At 41.2% G+C, this 14,449-nt stretch overlaps 1 protein-coding gene across 2 annotated transcripts in view; it reads left to right on the forward strand.

Moving 5' to 3' along the window:
* Window positions 1–14,449, forward strand: part of CACNB4 (calcium voltage-gated channel auxiliary subunit beta 4) — a 137,774-nt gene that overhangs the window by 39,912 nt on the left and 83,413 nt on the right. The window contains exon 1 of one of the 2 annotated variants that reach the window (XM_075609399.1): window positions 9,175–9,472. The exons of the other annotated variant lie outside the window; for it this stretch is intronic. Within the exon in view, the coding sequence (XP_075465514.1) occupies window positions 9,428–9,472 (45 nt within the window). The 5' untranslated portion in view covers window positions 9,175–9,427. Of the gene's footprint in view, window positions 1–9,174; window positions 9,473–14,449 lie in introns of those variants that run through there. 2 annotated transcript variants of the gene reach the window in all.

The raw sequence follows: 14,449 nt of genomic DNA on the forward strand, positions 1-14,449 counted from the left end.
AGGAGGTATATAGGCTTAGTTAGCCGTTGCATGAGGACTTAGCAGAATAACTTGCAGGGAAACAGTGATGCGAGAAATGGACTGGTTAATTGGGCCAATCTTGTGGAGTACGGGTTGCAATATGGGCAACTCTGTGAGGATAGTGTGGCATCCTTCTGCTGCGAACTTAGGCTTCCTAATCCTTTAACAGGCACTTACTGAATATCGGGGCATGTTACTTAACTGGAAAATAATAAACAGTGAAATAGACATACTTGCTGCAGCCTAGATACATACAAACTCTATATACAGGACTTGCATTGAAGACCCCAGTCAAAACTTTGAAGAATCTGCTTCCAGAACAAAGGGTGGGACTATATATACCGTCTGTGCTTCCCATGCTGACATCATCACTGGTCACATGGTAGAAAGGGGAAGGGCAAACCCTGAGTGATCCCACCCAGTTAACCCCTTATAGACGTTAGTATTTATTTTATTTATTTATAAAATATTTTACCAGGAAGTAATACATTGAGAGTTACCTCTCGTTTTCAAGTATGTCCTGGGCACAGAGTAAAACAAATAGTACATGGTTACAGGTACAGTTACATAAATGAGCAGGGTATACATTATATACAAGACATTGCGTGCACAGTTAAAGAAAATATATATTATGAGCGTATGAAACAGTTACAGACCAGGTTAAAATGTGAGACAGCCTTAGATTTGAAAGAACTTAAACTGGTGGTGGATGTGAGAGTCTCTGGTAGGTTGTTCCAGTTTTGGGGTGCACGGAAGGAGAAGGAGGAACGTCCGGATACTTTGTTGAGCCTTGGGACCATGAATAGTCTTTTGGAGTCTGATCTCAGGTGATAAGTGCTGCAAGTGGTAGGGGTGAGGAGCTTGTTCAGGTAGCTGGGTAGCTTGCCCATGAAGAATTTAAAGGCAAGACAGGAAAGGTGAACTTTGCGCCTAGACTCTAGTGTTGACCATTTCTCTAGTTCTCTAGTACTCTAGTTCTTTGAGCATTTCGCAGTGATGTGTGTTGTAGTTGCATTGGAGAACAAAACAACAAATTGAATTGTAGAGGGTGTCAAGTTTGCTAAGGTGGGTTTGAGGAGCCGAGCCATATACTATGTCTCCATAGTCAATAATTGGCATTAGCATCTGCTGTGCGATACGCTTTCTGACCAGGAGACTTAGGGAGGATTTGTTCCTGTAAAATACCCCTAGTTTGGCATAGGTCTTGGTTGTCAGGGTATCAATGTGCATCCCGAATGTTAAGTGGGAGTCAAACCATAAGCCCAGGTATTTAAAACTAGTGACAGGGGTTAGGGTGGTGTTAGCGCTGGTTCTAATCAGGAGCTCAGTCACTGGAAGCTTTACAAATTTAGTCTTGGTCCCAAATACCATTGTTACAGTCTTGTCAGTGTTTAAAAACAGTTTGTTTTGGGAAATCCAGCCATATAAGGCAGGGGGACTACATATGTAATACTCAGGACCGCCTAGTGGCTAAATAAAGGAGGAGGTGGCGGAAGCAGCAGCAGTGCAAGAGGAGGGGGGAGGGGAAGGGTTGTGTGGTGCGGTGCCTGCCCCAGCTGTCCAACCCGGAAATCATTGAAGACTTCCGTGGTCTGCCACTGCCAGGAAGGATGTCACACACTCCACAGCCAGGTGGGGGGGGGGGGGGGAGGGGGAGAGAGAATGAGAGAGGAGGGGGGGGGAGAGAATGAGAGAGGAGGGGGGAGAGAGAATGAGAGAGGAGGGGTGGAGAGAGAATGAGAGAGGAGGGGGGAGAGAGGAGGAGGGGGGGGGAGAATGAGAGGAGGCGGGGTTAGAATGAGAGGAGGCGGGGTTAGATCATGAGTGGAGGGATAGAGAATGATAGGGATGAGGGGGTTGAAGGAGAGAGAATGAGAGGAGGGGAGAGAATTAGAGGGGTCAAAGAGAGAATGTGAGAGGGGAAGGAAGAGGGAGAGGGGGGAGATTGAGAGAAGCGGGATGATAGAGAGAGAGAGAATGTGGGAGGGGGGGTTGAGGGAGAGAATATGAGAGGGGAGAGAGATAATGGGGGGTGTGAGACAGAGAGCGGGGATTGTGTCAGGGTCCAGTCCCATCAACATAATATTGACACATACAGTTACAAATGACAGGATTGTTTTGCCTTAGTTCTATAAATTGCGGGAGTCAGTTGGTGGAACTTGATTGTGTGTAACATTTACATTTTTCAGTTTACGTGACATCATGGCAGATACATTTTTATTTCTTGAAAGCTCATTGGGTGTAAGGGAAAAGGCGGAAGTTTTGCCTGGGGCATCAAATCCCCCTGCACCAGCCCTGGTAATCAATAACATTCAATAAAACTCATCTACAATTTTTAACTGAAAAAAACAACCAATTAGCATACACAACTACAGCCGAGATGCCAAAAAGTGATGCAAAACAGTGTTAAAACAGTACAAAAAAGCAGGGATTGCGACAGGTGATAAAATCTGGGATAAAACCAGTGATATTGTTTCATTTTGATGGAAAGTTTTCACGATGGGGGGAAAAAAAAAAATCTCCCTTTCACACAAACACTCACTCCATCTCTCTCTCTCTCTCTCTCTGTCTCTCTGTCTCTCTCTCGGTCTCTCTCTCGGTCTCTCTCTCGGTCTCTCTCTCGGTCTCTCTCTCGGTCTGTCTCTCGGTCTGTCTCTCTGTCTCTCTGTCTCTCTGTCTCTCTCTCTCTCTCTGTCTCTCTCTCTCTGTCTCTGTCTCTGTCTCTGTCTCTGTCTCTGTCTCTCTCTCTCTCTCTGTCTCTCTCTGTCTCTGTCTCTCTCTGTCTCTCTCTGTCTCTCTCTGTCTCTGTCTCTCTCTCTCTCTCTCTCTCTCTCTCTCTCTCTCTCTCTCTCTCAAGACAGGGCTACTAACAGGTCAGGTTTTAAGGATATCCCTGCTTCAGCACAGGTGGCTCAGTCATTTTCTGGACTGGAGTTGGCCACTCCTGACTTAAGTTAGTGAAAAACACTTTACTTCATTTTGAGAATATCACTTATTTTCATGCTAATATTAGCAGTTAATAGGCGCTTTTTCTGCCCTGTATTGAACAAGGAAAAGAGGACATTACCTTTTTTGGCGAGAAAAACATCCAAAGCAATCACTTCAATGTTTATTGAATAGGGCCCTAAGTGATTGACAAGGAATTTCACCTTTCATTATGAGCACTAATCCTTAACCATTCCTGCCAGTGTCATGCATTATTTTTCACTAGCTTTAGAGTTTTGTCTTTCTAGGGTATCCATTGCAAATATATTGTATTTACTTTAACTCAACCAAGGACCAAAAAAAGCATTTGAATCACCTTAAAGCTGCAGACCAAACAATATCCTACATGTGTTTTTTTTTTTTTTTTTTTTTTAATAAATCAGTTCTGTACTATGAGAAAATACTTGTAGCATTAAAAAAACAAAAACAAAAGAACGCTGAATTACATTTTTCATGTATTATAATATAACAAGCCTTTTTTGTTTCTATAGCAACCATTTACAAAGTCACATCCCCTTCCTCTTCTGAAACAGGGTCTGGCACACCCCTTTTTGAGCCCTGCCATCTCTCTAGCAGTGCATCAATCTTCCCCACAGAACTTTGCACCTTGGGTCCTCTTCTGCAGCACTGACAGCCATTTAGTGAAACCCCCGAGCCGAATCTTCGCCGATTGATCACAGGAGAACGCATCGATCGACAACTTAGCTAATTACTTATCATTGTGTGGATTACACATATTAAAGGGGAAAATTTTAAATAAAAAAACAGCAGCTTGGACTGCCGCTTTAACACTGTTGTGGTAATGGTAAAGGTTTTAGGAAATCAATTTCATATTTTAATCGTTTTCGCTAATGGCGCAGCCTGCAAAGAATTGCACTGCAATGTACCTCAGGGTCCTCTGCCACTACAGGAGGTTTGCCCTTTCACGGAGCAATACACTGGCAATGAAAGGGTTACGGTGCAGGTGAGGGGTGGGAGGTACACGTACAAGCTCTCTGTTGCCCCAGATTTGCACAGTAGTTAAATACTACGTGAAAACTTGCAAAATATGTATCCTTTTAAGGTCAATTGGTGATGATTGAACAGGCTGGCTTCCTTGTATTATTTATTGACTTCGGCAGGAAGAATCCGTTGGAATTACAGTTGTGTGAAAAAGAAAGTACACCCTCTTTGAATTCTATGGTTTTACATATCAGGACATAATAACAATCATCTGTTCCTTAGCAGGTCTTAAAATTAGGTAAATACAACCTCAGATGAACAACAACACATGACATATTACACCGTGTCATGATTTATTTAACAAAAATAAAGCCAAAATGGAGAAGCCATGTGTGAAAAACTAAGTACACCCTTACTGCTTCCATAGGAATCAAGATGTTAAGTAGCAGACAGGTGCTGCTAATCATATGCCCTGGATTAATTGATCATCAGCAAGTGTGACCACCTCTATAAAAGCCGAAGTTTTAGCAGTTTGCTGGTCTGGGGCATTCAGGTGTGTGTTAACACAATGCCAAGGAGGAAAGACATCAGCAATGATCTTAGAGAAGCAATTATTGCTGCCCATCAATCTGGGAAGGGTTATAAGGCCATTTCCAAACTATTTAAAGTCCATCATTCTACAGTGAGAAAGATTATTCAAAAGCAGAAAACATTCAAGACAGTTGCCAATCTTCCCAGGAGTGGACATTAACAACTATGGATAGGAACCTCGCTCTAACCCCTTGGTGGTTGAGGCGTGCTGTCTAGGGAGTATATCAATGGATGAAAATGGGTGTATCTAGAGAGGTACACGGAAAGAATCCCTTTGTAAGCGCACTGCAGACCTTTATAGAATAAAAGTGGTCAGGGGAGAAAAATATTTATGTGTATAACAAATGGTGTAGTTCTATACTTTTATTAGGTTCAGTGAAAGTGTAATAAAAACAGTATACGTTCTTGTACTTGGTTGTGTATACTGTGTTTAAAAATAGACTTTGGAAGGTCTATATGATCTACCATACGCCCCCTGGTAGCTTATGAGTAGAAGTAGTTAGCTTCGAGACTGTTATAGGTCAATTTAATAGTCTGTATGTTATTGCTGCATCTCCGCTGGTAGTTGCGTCTAATAGTGGGGCAGATACTAATATAGATTGTCGTTTGCTCGGTGTCTGGCTTGCTGTGGTGAGTTACACACAGTAGCCGAGTGGTATCAGAGTATACAGATGATTATTTGTTTATCCCCCGTTTGGACAGGTCAGACCTGTTGGGATTGCTGTAGGAGACCTACACACTCAGCGCACATGTGATCTGTTTATGCCATCATGCTCGTTGTGTGTATACAATGTTGAGGCTAATTTTCGTGCCCCTAGTGTAGATATGTATGGCTATTCCCTATAGTGCCAGGTATAGTCATATGATATCTCTGTGTGAGCGGGCTGGGTTAGGTAGTGTGGATGCTCTGCGCTCCAGAAGAGGTTCTGGCAATGCGTGTGTCAGATGCGTTTTATGCTTCAGTGGAGACTCTGACTGCGCATGCAGGTGAGTGTGGCTAAACACTGTTGTATCTGGGATTGTCACAGGATCCCCTATGTAGGAAGGCTGGGTTAAATAATGCGGATGCTGTGTGTTCCAGACGAGATTCTGGCTATGCATGTGTCGGATACGGTTGGTCTGTGCTCCAGTGGAGACTCTGACTGCGCATGCGTGGGAACGGGATAGTGTCACTGCCTACCCCGAGATGTCCGTGTGTACCCTATGCTCAGGTTAGTATGGGTAGGTACTGTTGTTTCAGAGAGTCAGCAAAACAAGAAAAAACACAAAAGCGCACCAAGATGAGAGATAGATATTGTATTAGCAACAAATAATAAAATTAGTAACTTACATATAAAATTTCTTTAATAATCCCCGATTCTGGTGTCTATCACAGGAGTAGGGCATCACATAGGAAGTATGAAGGGTAATCTCAGTTCTGAGAGATCAGACCCGCGCGCTGGGGCTGTCTCTGTTCACTCTCCTGTCCTCCACGTGTGGTAGCGTGGTGCAGAGTGTAGCACACATGTGCAGGAACCGGGGCCTTCAATAGGTGTCCTTAGGATGCCTGTCCGTTTTTGATAGCATAGAAACGATCGGAAATAAGCAGGAACGGTACACTTGAGTGTGTACTGGTGGTGGGTAGTAAAACCGCCAGCCACAACAGTCGCGACCACAGCAAGCCAGACACCGAGCAAACGACAATCTATATTAGTATCTGCCCCACTATTAGACGCAACTACCAGCGGAGATGCAGCAATAACATACAGACTATTAAAGTGACCTATAACAGTCTCGAAGCTAACTACTTCTACTCATAAGCTACCAGGGGGCGTATGGTAGATCATATAGACCTTCCAAAGTCTATTTTTAAACACAGTATACACAACCAAGTACAAGAACGTATACTGTTTTTATTACACTTTCACTGAACCTAATAAAAGTAAAGAACTACACCATTTGTTATACACATAAATATTTTTCTCCCCTGACCACTTTTATTCTATAAAGGTCTGCGGTGCGCTTACAAAGGGATTCTTTCCGTGTACCGCTCTAGAGACATCCATTTTCATCCAGGAGTGGACATTCAAATTCACCCCAAGGTCAGACCATGCAATGCTCAGAGAAATTGCAAAAAAACCAAGAGTTACATCGCAGACTCTGCAGGCCTCAGTTAGCATGTTAAATGTTAAAGTTCATGACAGTACAATTAGAAAAAGACTGAATAAGTATAGTTGTTTGGAAGGGTTGCCAGGAGAAAGCCTCTTCTCTCTAAAAAGAACATGGCAGCACGGCTTAGGTTTGCAAAGTTGCATCTGAACAAACCACAAGACTTCTGGAACAATGTCCTTTGGATAGACGAGACCAAAGTGGAGACGTTTGGCCATAATGCACAGCGCCACGTTTGGCGAAAACCAAACACAGCATATCAGCACAAACACTGTGTACCAACTGTCAAGCACAGTGGTGGAGGAGTGATGATTTGGGCTTGTTTTGCAGCCACAGGACTTGGGAACCTTGCAGTCATTGAGTCGACCATGAACTCCTCTGTATACCAAAGTATTTTAGAGTCAAATGTGAGGCCATCTGTCCGACAGCTAAAGCATGGCCGAAATTGGGTCATGCAACAGGACAATGATCCCAAGCACACCAGCAAATCTACAACAAAATGGCTGAAAAAGAAAAGAATCAAGGTGTTGCAATGGCCCAGTCAAAGTCCAGACCTCAACCCGATTGAAAGGGTGTGGTGGGACCTTAAGAGAGCTGTGCATAAACAAATGCCCACATACCTCAATGAACTGAAGCAACGTTGTAAAGAAGAGTGGACCAAAATTTCTCCACAACGATGTGAGAGACTGATAAAGTCATACAGAAAACGATTACTTCAAGTTATTGCTGCTAAAGGTGGTTCTACAAGCTATTGAATCATAAGGTATACTTAGTTTTTCACACATGGCTTCTCCATTTTAGCTTTATTTTTGTTAAATAAATCATGACACGGTGTAATACTGTCGCGGCCCCTTTTATTCTCCTACATCCCCAAATTTTTTCGGGGATGTTTTCCGAATGTCACGCACTTTGCCGCGTTCATAGCGAGACAGCGCTAATTGCGCTAATACAATGAAACCGCCCGCGGCGCCTAATAATACCGGAACATGCCGCATCAAACACTGCATCTGCCCGCGGTTTTAAAAGTCGCGCTGAAACGGCCGCACGAGGCTGAAGGCGGCCGCCACTGTATGTCATGTGTTGTTGTTCATCTGAGGTTGTATTTACCTAATTTTTAGACCTGCTAAGGAACAGATGATTGTTATTATGTCCTGATATGTAAAACCATAGAATTCAAAGAGGGTGTACTTTCTTTTTCAGACAACTGCAGATGTATACCAGCATATACTGGAGTCAAATAAACTGAAAACACTTAAGGGTCATTTTTCTCAAGTTCTAAAATGGTCAAGGAGCCAACGATTGTTGACCGTGTATTAAAGATTTCAGAAATGAGACAAACGCACTTTCTTTTAGTGCTAGAAAGTTACCAATGTCTAAATGAGGAAAGATTGCTGCAGTACAATTCCATATTAAGTATTGCTGTGGTTATAGTGTGATTCTTGGTACACGCTCCACTGACACTTAGATCTAGGAGGAAACAGAGGATTTTAAATAATAAAATCTAGTAAAATCAAATCAGCAGATGGTAACGTAACTCTTGTGGTTAAAGCACCGAGAAGAATAACATGAACTTTGGCTGCAGTTGTTCCTCTGACACTGCGATTGTGATCTGAAGAAATTGGCAGGATTATACTGATTAAAAAAGAAGATACATAATTACTAATGCACAAGGAGGATTTATAAGAATCTCCATAAAGAATAAATGAGAGACGAATAAGAAACATGTTAGAAACTATGAATAATATGATACACAGCAAATTCTTAGCATGGTTTGGGATATATATATATATATATATATATATATATATATATATATATATATATATATATATATACAGGCATACCCCGGTTTAAGGACACTCACTTTAAGTACACTCGCGAGTAAGTACATATTGCCCAATAGGCAAACGGCAGCTCACGCATGCGCCTGTCAGCACGTCCTGAACAGCAATACCGGCTCCCTGTGCGCAAGCGGGGAGACTATAGAGCTTGTTACAAAAACCGTTATTTATATCAGTTATGCACGTATATGACGATTGCAGTACAGTACATGCATCAATTAGTGGGAAAAAAGGTAGTGCTTCACTTTAAGTACATTTTCGCTTTACATACATGCTCTGGTCCCATTGCGTACGTTAATGCGGGGTATGCCTGTATATATATATATATATATATATATATATATATATATATATATATATATATATATAATGTGTATGAATGTATATACATATATACAATGTTAATACATCATACCTAGAAATTCTTAACACCAGTAGGATTTGAGTGCTAGCTACAACCACAAATGGTACACTGTGATTATTAGGCATATTAATAGATTCATTCCTAAGTACGAAAAACCCCAGGAAAAGGCTTCTTGCATTTTACAGTGTAAACCTTCTGCTCGTCATCCACTATCAAAGCGAATGAACTTCCAGCTGAGAGATCCCAGCCAATCGCAGGACACATTCCTAGTTCTATCATCAGTCCTTAGTGGGGAAGGGTTTGCTTTTATGCACTGTATTTGGAAGACAGATACAATGCCAGGTCTGGACTGCCTCTAGGGATAACCTTCCCTCTATAATGTGAATGAACAGCATCTTGGCTGGGGAATCCACAGAAAATTGACAGGGCAGGCTTGGTCTCTTCGTCTCAGGCCTTATCTGCCTTCTATTCCTAGCATTGGTCTGGTGGCAGCTTCCTTTCTGCATTGAGAGGTGCTGTGGATTATTAGACCTCCATGTACGACAATTTGTACCTGCATGGATTTGAAGATTCGGAGGCGGTAAGCATTTTTTCACACACCGTCTATTGCTGTCAGCCTTTCAGCACATGCAGAGAATGGGGATGTAGAATAGAGGATTATTGTGCATGTAGCAAATAGGGGACATATGCTTCTAACAGAAGCCCAAAGGATCCTTTGCCCCACAATCCATTATTACACAGGAAATTTAGCATGTGGTGCTAGAGGGTTTCTTGCACCTGGTTTTCCATCGTTACTTAGACGGAGTAATATTTTTAGAAGGTGTAGACTATCTGCAGAATCGCCAAGCTTTTTTGTTGTTCATTTGCTGTGTGATTACATTTGTAGCTCTCAGTATTAGTGTGCATTGCAATGGGATGGGATCTGCTTGCATATATACACTGTATGTCTGCATTAGGTGCACAGTTTGGGTTAGTATTCTTAAAATATGATAATGGGAACTGTAAGTACAGAAATATGACATGTGGAACAATACACATTTATTCATTTTACCTGAAAACAGTGATCCTTTGTTGCAATTGCCCAAATGTTTTACATTTCTCTCAAAAGTGAGCACGAAAAAAACCTTTTAAATCTGTCACCTTTATCAATAGAACTGAGTCTGCGATATGGATTTGATCATTAGTATTACTTCTGTGTGAATTATTGCAAATTAGCACATTTCGGAACACCTTTAAGGCTGAAAGGGCCCGCACTCTGGGGCAATTCAATGCAGAATCCCCCAGTGGCAGTGCTGAAAGGGTAAATACAATGCTTTCAAAGAGAGGCGATATTACCACACTGAAAAACAACACAACATCATTGGGGCACTGTAATAAATAAGTCATGTTATACAAGAATGCATTGATTTTCATAAAATAGTCCAGTGTGTACGTCATTGCAGATGTGTAAACCTACTGGTGTGATAACCACAGGAGAGCAGATAAGATTCCATGTTAGTTCTGATAAAGCTTTATTCCTGCCTACCATGGAATTAGGTTATAGTGTAAAATGACCTTAAAAAATGATTTTAAACTCACATTTATACCGATTTCAGACAGATTTCTTATTTCCTCCAAATTAAATGGATTTTGTACCACGTTGATAGCATAGGAGGAAGCACGAGAGCTGCTTATTTTTCCTAGGCATTCTTTTTTCCTGGGTCCGTTGGTAGGAAGGATTTTAATGTTTGTATTTAAATGTTGACCATACAATTGAAAGGAAGAGGCTGAATGTGCTTCTTAAGAGCTGCTCTGCAAAGGATGTGCAAAGCCTGTTAGAGACCATCCTCATTCCATCCTTTCAGAGGGGGGGGGGAGGAGGAGGGATCTTGATAGCAGAAGAGACACACTGGGTCTCAGGGGACGTATTCTTTGTGTAACAGCAGCAGCTCTTGTTGGAGGGAAAATCAGAAAGAAGCACAGTGACCTTACACTCTGGCCATGTAAATGCAGCCTGAAATAGGACGTCTGTTTTGGGGTTGATCTATTTGCGTATATGTGCCAGCACAAAGACCATTAGACGCTTTGCTGCAAGAGGGTTAGCTAGCGAGTGCATTGCAGGTTCCTTTGCTAGCAGAGGAGGAAAAGGTGTAACGAGTTGCAATTAATTGTAACTCTCAAACAAAAAAAACCCCACTACAAATACTGTGCTGGATGCAGTTTTCCAAACCATTGTGTCTTACAGGGGCCTGCTTCACAGAGCAGATCATTGGAGGCATCTCTGGCACTTACGGGGTTAATACCAATTGTTATGCTTTCTAACCTTCCTCTTGTTTTTTTTTTTTTTTTTTGCTGTTGCACTATTGGGACGATCTGCGTTTGTAGGGGGTGGGAGCGTATAAAAACGTGTCATTTTCTCTGATGGGTTTGCTGTTTGTTGATTAAGAAATGATATGACTTTCTGATGAGCAATTTAAAAAAATGCAAGATAGTGCTGAAAATATACTAAAATGCCTTGATTTCCTTAGCGTAAACTGTTTAGCGGTAATACAGTTTTAATCATGTTAAGAACACAAAGCTACAAACTGCAGATTAATCGAATGGGGGGGAAAAAGCCGCAATCCAGAAATAAAGCTATTTTAGAAACAATATTTTTCCTACTTTATTAGTGCATTTCTCAGAACTGTTCCATTTGCTACACTATTGGTGTCACAGCACAAGCCTTTTCTCAGTGTCTCTTCTTCAGGAAGAATTATAGTTTGCATAGTATCCTGGTGGTTATCCTGGGCTATTTTTCAATATGACTTTAAGGCCTAAATATAGAAATGTAAAAAAAAGTTACTAATTTTTTTCACAAAGAAAAACTTTGCATACAGTAAGTCGTTACTTGGATGAGCACTTTCATTCAGTGCATCTCTAATATACCGTGTGCTTTAGGGGGTTTAAGGTATAATCCCCTTGACTGGATTTTATTTTAGCATGTATCAATAAAGAACATACTTTTTGGGGTATGGCTCTTTGATATACTCATCAGCTTGGGATAGAGGAAAATGGCTGACACTTACTTTTTCTCATTAGCTTTACGCATGCCAATTGTAGCGCAATCACACCAGTGGCTCTCACTACATTTTTATAACGATCTCCAAATGTACAATGGTTGTCTGGTTAAATATACTTATCACACATTGAGCCATATATACTAAACACTTCCTTTGCAGGAAGATCCATTCTGGCCCTGTTCAAGTGACTGTGCCAGGTGAGTTCTGGGCATGGGTGATGTTTCATGGTGTAGCACCGATTAGTTAATATGTACCTAAATGTTCTAGCGATTTGGCTGCACTCTGCCAATGGATTCAAAGGTCCTTTTGCCAAAGTTATTCATAGGTGTATAAATACATACATTAAATTCATTTGGCAAGTTATTACTCATATCTTGAAAGCTTAAAGTTGGAATAAAATACTTATAGAGCATTCGTTATTTAAATTATCATATGAATTGTGCTGTATGTACTAAGGAACACGGGGTTGGGTGGGGGGTGGGGGGGGGCAACTCAGACTTGGCATTGAAATTGAAAAATAATTCCTATTCCTGATTCAGAATTATATAGATTGCATTATTACTGCTGTTGGATAACTCTTCATATAATTAGTGCAAAATACATTCATACATTCAATGTTGTTCAACATTACTCTCTAATTTCATTAGGATTTCCTAAAGTACTGTATGTTGCATGAAATGTAAACTTTGGCACTTTGGAGGAACGGACCATAATGTCACTGTTCTATAAACATCACAGTACTGTCAGATTATTGCCAAAATATTGCGACACAATGATCTTTTATTAATTTTATGAAACCTTTAGCTAAAACAGTAACTTCAAAATGTGAGATTTGTCCTGCCAGTAGTGTGTGTGTGCGCATACATGCATTCATAAATACGGGTAGTCCTCGCTATCCATCATTTCACTTTACAACGAACGGCATATCCAACGCTTTACAATGCAACCCTAAGGGCCGTTTTTCGACATCGGAATGAGTTATCCGACGCCTGAATGCGCTATCCAACGCTCACCGCCACTGATTAACATGGGACTCACTTTACAACGGTTTCACTCTCCAAAGCTACTTCCAGAACGGATTCCGTTGGATAACCGAGGACCGCCTGTACATATCAAGGAAGCAGGAGGTCACATGCACCTGGAAGCTTCAAAGAGAGGTTATATACTGCATGGCTGGGCTCTGGCTGCAGGTTGCTGTCTGAGAGACAGTAGTGGAGAGATAGGCTGAAGCAGTAAAGGAATCTTGTTTGCGTACATATATGGATCTATGTGTTTGCGAATTGCTGTTTAAATGGGTGGTGTTGAAGTTTGATAAAGATATCTCCATGTGTGGTTCCTGGAGCAGGTGACATGTACACTATGTCTGAAGCTTGAAAGGGGCATCACACACACACCAATAAGTCATTGACTGAGCCACCCGTGCTGAAACAGGAATATCCTTAAAAAACTGACCTGTTGGTGGCCCTAGAGTGGAGTTGTCCACCCCTGCTATAGACACATGTTTAGATAATCAAATAATGGGGGTATTTGATGGCATGAAACCAAGGCTCTCCATATACATAAAGGGGTGTAGGTTGGAGAAATCTCTTCCTCTTAATTATGTGCTGCAGGTACTATATAGAATATTTTAAATGAGGCCATACAAATGACCCCCTCATTTAGTAACACCGATCACGCATGCGCGCGAGCAGCCAGCAAGTGCTGATCGCGCATGACATTGGTCACCCTATATATGGTGATTTATGAAAGTTTGCTATCATGAGATAACAGCCAATGCCATTTAATGAATTAAGGGCAAAGTGTCATTTGTAGCTTCCCACTATTAGCAACCACTTCAATGTGGTCTATACTGTTCCAAAGATTATAAAAGGTTACAAATATCACAAACCGTACAATACAATGACCATGAAACATGTATTATGAGGGCCGAGTTAAAGTGTTTGAATATACGTTCTGGTGTTTAGCTTGGAAAAGTGTGTCTTCTTTTGTTAAAAAGCTCAGTGAACATGATGATTAATGTTTGTGATGCGCTAGGAGGAACATGTGGGAGGAGAGAAAGTATCTGCTCCAGTAGATGGAAACACATCTTTATGTGGGCTAGAAAAACGCCACTATACAGTACACATTGTGTCAGCTGTGACGTCCGACTTTCAGAGGTGAATACAGTATGCCTTTTTTATTGGAAAATTTCATTAGAAGAACAAAGGATTTCAAAGAGACATAATACATGTTCACATACTCTACCATTTTAAATCTACTACATTTTACACACACACATTTTTAGCAACTGAAAATTAAATGCTGATGATCAACCCAAAGAGGACCACCATTGTAGACTTTTTTGCATGTGTTTGTAACATTGAACACACTGATATAAAAATTCAGCGCTTTTTCCAAATTGCTTTGTGCAATACAAATTAGGCACTGGATGGTTACCACACATTGTTTGTGTAATGCACGCATGGTCAGTAAATGATAAATTGGTCATTGGATTTTGGGGTATTTCTGAGAGAATATCT

Source organism: Ascaphus truei, chromosome 7 (assembly GCF_040206685.1).
Source record: "Ascaphus truei isolate aAscTru1 chromosome 7, aAscTru1.hap1, whole genome shotgun sequence".
In the NCBI taxonomy this organism is placed as follows: Eukaryota; Metazoa; Chordata; class Amphibia; order Anura; family Ascaphidae; genus Ascaphus; species Ascaphus truei.